Raw genomic sequence first — 8,009 nt, 5'->3', positions numbered from 1 at the left:
GACACGGGATTTTCATTCATTTGAACTGTGAAAAAGAAGCGATACCACTTTGTACCGTTTGAGACCAACTGGGAGAATCATTTTTCGTTGTTGGTACCCGGAAAAGTCACGTGACTATTACTAAAAATTGAGGGTTACGGCATGTCCCATCCAGTTATACTGTGCTAGTTCATTGTTCCGGATCACTGACAACGAAACAGTTGAAAACTAACCTCGTTTTTACACTAAATGTCATTCGGTTAAGGGTTTTCAAACAAATTTTTTACTGAAAACACAACACAAACAAGGGAGATCGTTTTTCTCTCAAGAATACAATGGAGGCGGCATGATAAAAAGCGCCAAACACCCAGTATCCATATCATAATAACTAGCATACAAGGGAGGTAAAAATGGAGATAAGTCGGTACCAAAAACCATTTTTTTTTTCTCTAAAGCCGCAATATTTGGTTCTACCTGTTTTGTACGCGGGCCCTAATCCCCCATCAGGAGTAAATGTAAAAAGCCGATCCTTTCTTCAGCTTAGTACAACAATTTCATTCTTCGGCCGAGGAACTTTTAAGGCCCTCAAAGGTTCCGCCTATTATACGTAGTTCATATAAGATAATATAACTTTTTTATGAACATCAATATGTGGGGGCCCAGGGGCGATGTTTATCTACTTTTCGGTACGCAACAAAAGGTTCCATCAAGGTTTTATACAGTATACAGTTTTTAAGGCATATGCACAGTAGATTACTGTAAGTGGTAAACCTACTGAGTAAATTACTTTTTGACCAAAATCCGATTGAGGGGTGTAGCTAAACAAAACGTTTCCACTAAAACCAACAAACACGAATAAATGCATTTTGTCACTTGTTCGTGGTAGCAGTATTTGTGTACCATTGTGAGGGTAATTATACCGGGTCGGACCTCCCTCGGACATTTCTTAATTGATCTCTCGGATTATATTTCTCATCTGGACCTGAAAAATACCTGAGTCCGACCCCCGTAGGGAATGTCAGCGGCGGCCCCTGTGATTGACGTGCCGTGATTGGTCGAGCGTGAGATTGCCGCGGCTAAATAGGACCAAACTTTACCCTCCACTTTGCTACCGTATCTGTTTACACTGTTTTTTTTTTTAATAATTAATTTCAATTTAAATTTCCTATAATGAGCACTTAACAACGTTGTACCACTGTAAATTTACTAATTTCTAACTTTTGAATCACTAAAGATATGCAAAACGCACTGTAGTGGCACGAGTTTTATCAAATTTGAAAATAGAATGGAGAAACTTACAATTTACCACTTATTTAGTAACTCGATCCTGTTACTATATTCCGTAGGCCTCTTTGAAACTTTCCAAGACTTTTTTCTCTCTTTTTGCCCATATATGCCGCAATTGCCAATAATGCACACACATTAAGTCACAATATTAGAACGTTTAAATAAACGCAGAACAATAAATAAACAAACTAATTTTGAGGTTATGTTTTACTACCGGATTTCGTCTGTCAGTATTTTTAAATTTTACAGCGATGCCAGTGTTTGCAATCAGACAAGCGTTTTAATAATTGTTAGACTGCGTTTGTTTCTCAAGAGAACCGGTCCAAGTTTATTATAAACAGTAAAACAGGGTAAAGGCAATAATTATTAAACTCAGTCAAAAACAAGCGCAATTAAGTCAAATTGTAAACACACTGGCAGCGTTGCACACCAACATTTGACAACCGAAAACCGGTTACGACATAACCTCACAAAAACTAGTTGTTGTTATTTGTATTGTTTTATTTCTTATTTTTGTTTCATCAATGCTAAATACTATTGTTTTTCCCCTAAAAAAATATAGTTTGATTTTGTGCTTGAAGTTTCTTGTGTCGTTAAAAGAGTGCGAAACTAATTTAAAAACTGGATGAAGTTAAGTGTGCTGGTGCGGAAAGTCTTGAAAACTCTGTGAGGACTTGAGGAGATTAAAAGAGCTAACAGAAATGTTTCCTAGTATAATATTCCTTCCAGCTTCCAGGTAAACTTAAAAAATGTAAAAACCAGATCATTGCCGTCATCTGTTGGCCAACTTGGCTGGCGGTTACAGGTTTCTGTTTCGTTACAGCGTCAGCACATGCGGGGGGACCTTTTTCATTTAACTAACAGAAAACTGTAAGTAAGTTAACTAACGTAATTTGCTTTAGGGTCGGTACTTTCACCTCCGAATTAATTTATTCTTAGGATAATTTCTATAGAAATGACGGAATTGACCAGTAGCAGCGTCTGATTTCACGGTTTCCATAGATATTATCCTTAGAATAAAGTTATTCCGAACTGAAAGTACTGGGCCTTAGTTGAGTGGCGTTTTTGATTGGCAGGTTACAGTACAAAACTAAAATCAGTGACAGTACAGAAGTGAGTTTCGAAAAGGAATTACTCGAGCACCGATAACGTGATCAGATTGAAAATCAAACTAATGTCGGCTGTCAAAATTTGATTGACAAAATACGTCACTTTTAAATTCAAAATGGCTTCTCAACTGTCAAGTTTGCTGTTCTAAAGAAAATAAAAAGATGTAGATTTTTTCCTTTTGGAAAAGTCTAACAACTAGTTCTGGCACATGAATGTTGTTACAAACAATTATGCAATCGTCCAACAACAAAAAGAAACGTTATTGTCAGTGATATCCAGTACTTATTTCGTTTTAGGCAATACTACACAGACTAAAGGCCATTATCAGCGGTTTGTTTCAAGGCTTTTGGCGGTACCTACGACGGCTTGTTTCAGTTCGGTTCAGTACTACTCCGACCAGTGCGTGTATAGAATGTGGCTACGAGCGCGACTGCTCGTTGTTGTGGTGGTACTGATGACCGGCAGTACCTGGGGCTCAGCTGGCGACGAGGAGAGCCAGTTGAAGGTCGGCAGGTCCATCGACATCTTCACCAGGTCAGTTTACACAAAGTAACTACAGTTTACTCTGACTCTTCTTCCTAGAGGGGTGCGGTAATTTAAAGGGTTGTCCCTTCACCCCTATTGAAACTAGCTATTTTGAAATTACACTCTAAAACACTCAGTTAATAAACCATTCAACATTGTAGTGTACCATAAACTATGTCAAAGTCATCGACTTGGCACCTCTTATTTACGCAATTATGAAATCTAATTTGTTTAATGAAAAATTGGTTTATGTAACGGTGTTCTAGTTTTTATATTATAGCTTAGGAGACTGCAATTACGTTGAAAATACACTTCTTGATTTAACCTTAAATGCGGTTCAAAGTGCATTAATTGAGTATTTCCTTGTTGTTGACCAGCCACAAAAATGTCAAAATCCTCGCTCTGTGTGCACATAATTCGAAGGTTAGAAGGTTATCTGAATATGTTGAAATACACTGTAAACAAAATAACGAACCAAAAATCTAAAAGGAAGTGGACTTGGTAATTATTGTTAACAAAAACTTTGTTTGGGAAACCTTGAAGGATATTTTAAATTACGTTGTCAGTTTTATAGACTGTCAAAGTTTGACAGTTGAAACACCCCAGCTTATAGTAGTTTGATTGGATTGACTATTTGACAGCAGTCGTTTAAAGATGGTGGTCTTTGGAATTGTCAAAACGTACTCAACGTAATTGATTTTCTTTCAGGTTTGGTTACTTTAGTATAAGCATGAAAGTGGTACCAAGAAACGACTCGGACTGGATATTCCGCGAACCGACCATTGACATATTCAACGACATGGACCGCTACTCGATCCAGCCGCGGGCCACCAGGAAACAGCGCAGAGTATTCGAAGGGGACTTTCACATGGAGTTTTGCGACACTTTGAAGCAGCTGGTGCAGGCCTACTTCAGAGACTTTAGTTTTGAGCTGCTCGACCAGCCCTGGAAGGCATTCACGTCCAGTTGGAGTGCGGAGACTTTGGCCAGGAATTTAGGGATCAATTCCTCGTTCGTCACCAAGGAACATTGTTATGTGTTGGTGCGATTGTCCCGGTTTCGGGACAGTGTCCGATTAGGGCGGGTGCCCGCTAACGACAATGTAATCGATCAAGTGAGACTGGAAATCGATAAAATTCGATCTGGTGACGTGGCTAGTGTGTTGATGTTTATCAAAAAGTTTGGTTCCCACTATATTCAATCTTACGTCACTGGGAATTCTTTGTATCAGGTGAGTTGATGCTAGAGAAGCGTTTAATAATTAAAGCAGGAAGTTGTGTGACTAAACCAAGTTGTCCTTTCACATCCTTTAAATTCGAGGGGACCTGGGCGATTGTTTAGGGCGCGGTTTTGCATGACTTTAAGGTCAATTGCAACAATATTAGACTCCAGGGTGATGGCGCTACCTACCGGTCAATTTAAAATAGTCATTCAACCTATTTTCCCAAGTACATTGTTATTAAAAGTGTTTGTTATGATATTGGGCAAGACGAAGCAGAAAATCAGGTCGCTTTCAGCGAAATTCAAACCGCACTATTGTTTGTTCTAGCCGATTCATCGAAAACCAAACCGCACTGCTCCTTTGGTGGTTTTAGGTTGATTTACTATTTTATTATTGATTGACGTCCTAATTTTATGCTAATTTTCACTGCAACTTGCAGTGTTGACCATAGAGGGCGTTTATTAGAAGATTTTTGAATTACTGGACAAAAACCATCAGAGTATGTGTTACATATACGAAAATTGCATAAGCTGTGTTAAAGAAAGTAAAATTTCACCCAACCACCATATAATAATAATAATAAATAAATTAAAAATGTTGGTAATGGCTTTGTATACGCGATAAGAATAAATTGACCCGTGCGTATTATTTAATAATTATTGATAACAGAGTGAGTAATAACGGGTGTTCAGTAATTGTTATAGTCAGTATGGATGGCAATTGTCACAAAAAGCGTACGTCTTAGATAACGTTGCAAACAATTATTATATGACAGCTGTCATTTCAAACCACAGCCAACTAAGACCATACCAATTATTGAACACCCGTTACAACGCAAATCAAGACTGGAATTTTACAGGTGTTTGTGTACAACAAAAGTCGTTACCATCAAATCAAGGACAAACTGAAGAATCAAGGGATTTCGCACACGAGCGAATCGGAATTGAACGAATACTTCAGTCCGTGGCAGGCGGAGTATTTGGGGATGATTAAGGTGGCCAGCGGCAATAAAACGGTGGAGAATTGGGCCAGTGAGAAGCTACGCAATACCAACTACTTTATTTTTAACTATCCCACCTTGCTCAAGTCTAAAAGTGAACCCAGGTGAGTGCTCTCCTTTGGATTGTATGTGAAACGATAACGTGGAAATTTCAGATTGTTGGCCAGACTGAACAACCTGCTAACAAACGAGGCAATCCTCGGTATGAACATGCGCTCATTGGGGGTGGTGATCAAGGATCCAGTGAAGAAAAAATGGTTCGACGAAGTCTTGGACAACTATCTGAAACTGTGGGAGAGCAATTTATAGGTCGATGGTTTGGTGCGCAAAGGCCAAGTATTTTTACCGTTCAAGGCAAAAAATGAGCGGAAAAATGTGATACTAATATGTGATATATTTATGTATTGATTTTAATATTATTTTGTAATCCTAAGTAGGTGATGTATATAACAGTTTTTATAAGACAATAAATAATAAAGATGGCAAATAGATTGGAAGAAGTACATTTCAGTGTTTTTTTGTAGCCCTTCCAAGCAAGCATATCCTATCCAGTTGTACAGGAAAAATTTCATTGACTAAAGTAAACCTAACCCCACTTTCTAACTAAATGTCATTTTGCAAAGAATTTAAAAACAACTTTGATTGTTTTATTCTTTTTTTTTCAAAAAAAAACCTTAAAATGAATTAGAAAATTGTTATTTTCCGATTTGGTGCACATGCAAAATGAGTTTATCCGCTCCCGAAGTGCCGCGTGTTAACAGCGAAGCCCAGGAAGACGTCATTAAATACTTAAACGTAAGTAAATCTCACAGATGTGCCTTTCCAAGCAGTTTTTAGGGCTCGTTTTGTAACTTTAGTCTTTCCAATGGTTTGTGGGGTTAAAGCAGCCTCTAAAATGCACTGTATTAGGCTTGGCAGCTTTAACACCTACATTATCAAGGTATGAAAAGCTAAAGATTAGTTTTACTTCTGTTGCAGTCTTTTTGCCTATTTTTTTTTGTAAATCAGTTAGTAAACCTTATGGTGATAACAAATCATTGTGGACTTTTGTAATGCATTAGTTGAAAAGTCTGATTAAAACCAGTACTAGTAGTAGTAAAAAATTGTTTTTCTCTAAAGCAAATTAACCATATTGTGTGTTTTCTTACCACCACACCCATTTTAAATGTTTTTTTCAGGATATTGTAGATCAAACCTACTCCTACAAAGACAGATACTTTGAAACCCACAGCATTGAAGAGGCCATCAAGAAAAGCCAAGACATTGAAGATCTGGTAAAATCAAACATTCAAATATTCGACGAGCATGAAAAGTCTGCTCTACACCTGAACAAAGCGTACTACAATTATTTGAGGGGTAAACTGCTCAATGTTTACTCTGTCTACTCCAAGGAAGCTGAGAATTGCCTGTCCAGAGCCATTAAGCTGGATCCTAAGCTGGTGGACGCGTGGAACGAATTGGGAGAGTGTTACTGTAAAATTGAGGATTTTGTCAAGGCTAAAAGTTGCTTTGAGGGTGCCATGAAAAAGGTTGTTTAACCCCACTTTTGACTAATTAATTACATTGGTAACACATTTGAATTTGTGGACAGAAGAGAAACAAAGTCTCTTTGAGAAATCTATCAATTATATTAAGGCAAGAGGGGTGTAAAACACCTGAGGAGATGAGGAGGAATGTGGAACAAGGACTGAGCTTTGCTAAAGAGGCTGTACAATTGGATCCTCAGGATGGCGTGTCTTGGTCTATTTTAGGCAATGCCCACTTGTCCTATTTTTTTGTGATACAACAGAACCCTAATGTGTTGAAGCAATGTTTAAGCGCTTATTCTCAAGCGGTAAAAAGCTTCAAAGCACACAAAACCTAATCATCATTTATAGTTTGTAGGAAAAGTTTGTAGTGACCAAAACGTCATCAGATCTGCACTACAACAAGGCTGTGGTAACTTAACCTTAATTAACCTCAAACTGTCACTTTTCAAACTTATTTCAGACTTTCAAGTATCAGGAGGAGTTTGAGTTGGCTTTGAAAACGTTCCACCAATCGGCGTTGTACGATCCCACGTGGGACGCACCGAAAACCAAGGAGAATCAACTGCTCAAATATTTGCAAGAGGTGCAGGGACTGGTCGATGCTAAAGGCAAGCTGAAACCTAAAAAGTTTCAACAAATTTTGAAAGTTTGTGCTTAAAAGCGGTTTAGTAAGGGAAATGGATGTGGTTTGGTTTTAGGGTATTAACTCCAAACAGTTAGGGCCTTACTCTAATGGGTGCTACACCTCATCCAGTGGCCAGAGTGCTAAATTAACAGAAATTGGTTATGGAGAGTTGAAGGAAGGATTAAATGAGGAAAAGGTCATTTTAGGGAAGGTTATTTGTTCGGTACGAAACGAGGACACTGTCCCTTTGTAGGTAATCACTTTAATTGCAAGTTATCAGTGCTGATTGATCTTTTTTAGTACTTTTTGTTCAGTGGACAAGTCAGGGTTGGTAATAGTCACCACTGTGTTTAATTTAGCGGACGGTAAAGGGGTGATTATTGGAGATTCGGTGGCCATCCCCGAGCCTTACGCGACTGACGTGGATTTTACTTTTAATGGCAATGTAACGATTCAATTTAAATCGGTTGATGTGCAATTATTAAACTACGCTTTTCAGAAATTCAAATTTAGGCTTGTTAGAGTGGAAACGCCTGTGATAATGGTAGTCAACTCCAAAAAATTGGGAAGGAATACTCAGGCTGGAGTGCAAATATCCATATCCAGTAAATTTGACTGACACTTTTTAGCCCTTACTAAGTCTATACAGCTTTATTTAAACCCTCTTTGTAACTACAATAATTTCTTTAAAGTGTTACTAAAAATGTTTTACTAAAGTTTGTCATTTTATTT

At 38.0% G+C, this 8,009-nt stretch overlaps 2 protein-coding genes across 3 annotated transcripts; both read left to right on the top strand.

The window, feature by feature from the left end:
• The first annotated feature begins 2,510 nt into the window (after positions 1-2,510).
• Positions 2,511-5,628, top strand: tsl (membrane-attack complex domain containing protein torso-like). The gene is made up of 4 exons (XM_081990760.1): positions 2,511-2,910; positions 3,610-4,132; positions 4,983-5,227; positions 5,279-5,628. The coding sequence occupies exons 1-4, from the start codon at positions 2,585-2,587 to the stop codon at positions 5,430-5,432; spliced, it is 1,248 nt and encodes a 415-aa protein (XP_081846886.1). The 5' UTR covers positions 2,511-2,584; the 3' UTR covers positions 5,433-5,628.
• Positions 5,629-5,728: 100 nt separating this feature from the next.
• LOC145736359 (tetratricopeptide repeat protein 5-like) lies at positions 5,729-7,993 on the top strand. Of its 2 annotated transcripts, XM_081990751.1 has the most exons (8): positions 5,730-5,918; positions 6,302-6,652; positions 6,715-6,957; positions 7,008-7,061; positions 7,113-7,298; positions 7,351-7,526; positions 7,578-7,722; positions 7,777-7,993. In XM_081990751.1, exons 1-8 carry the CDS (start codon positions 5,847-5,849, stop codon positions 7,894-7,896), a joined length of 1,347 nt encoding a protein of 448 aa, XP_081846877.1. In that variant the 5' UTR covers positions 5,730-5,846; the 3' UTR covers positions 7,897-7,993. The 2 variants fall into 2 exon arrangements, with proteins under 2 accessions (XP_081846878.1, XP_081846877.1); XM_081990752.1 differs by lacking the exon at positions 7,777-7,993 and having other exon boundaries at positions 5,729-5,918; positions 7,351-7,530; positions 7,578-7,716.
• The last annotated feature ends 16 nt before the right edge of the window (positions 7,994-8,009 follow it).

Source organism: Ips typographus, linkage group LG12 (genome assembly GCF_016097725.1).
Source record: "Ips typographus isolate SLU linkage group LG12, UJ_Ityp_2.0, whole genome shotgun sequence".
Classification (NCBI taxonomy): Eukaryota; Metazoa; Arthropoda; class Insecta; order Coleoptera; family Curculionidae; genus Ips; species Ips typographus.
Note: the sequence above shows the minus strand (reverse complement) of the source record. Positions and strands in the feature narration are given on the sequence as shown.

Bases quoted from the DNA above. Each gene is read 5' to 3' on its own strand.
- tsl (XM_081990760.1), top strand. From the start codon at position 2,585: ATGAATGTTGTTACAAACAATTATGCAATCGTCCAACAACAAAAAGAA. The intron at 2,911-3,609 runs GTCAGTTTACAC...ATTTTCTTTCAG, and splicing joins TCCATCGACATCTTCACCAG to GTTTGGTTACTTTAGTATAA. The intron at 5,228-5,278 runs GTGAGTGCTCTC...TGGAAATTTCAG, and splicing joins AAGTCTAAAAGTGAACCCAG to ATTGTTGGCCAGACTGAACA.
- LOC145736359 (XM_081990751.1), top strand. From the start codon at position 5,847: ATGAGTTTATCCGCTCCCGAAGTGCCGCGTGTTAACAGCGAAGCCCAG. The intron at 5,919-6,301 runs GTAAGTAAATCT...TGTTTTTTTCAG, and splicing joins ACGTCATTAAATACTTAAAC to GATATTGTAGATCAAACCTA. The intron at 6,653-6,714 runs GTTGTTTAACCC...ATTTGTGGACAG, and splicing joins TTGAGGGTGCCATGAAAAAG to AAGAGAAACAAAGTCTCTTT.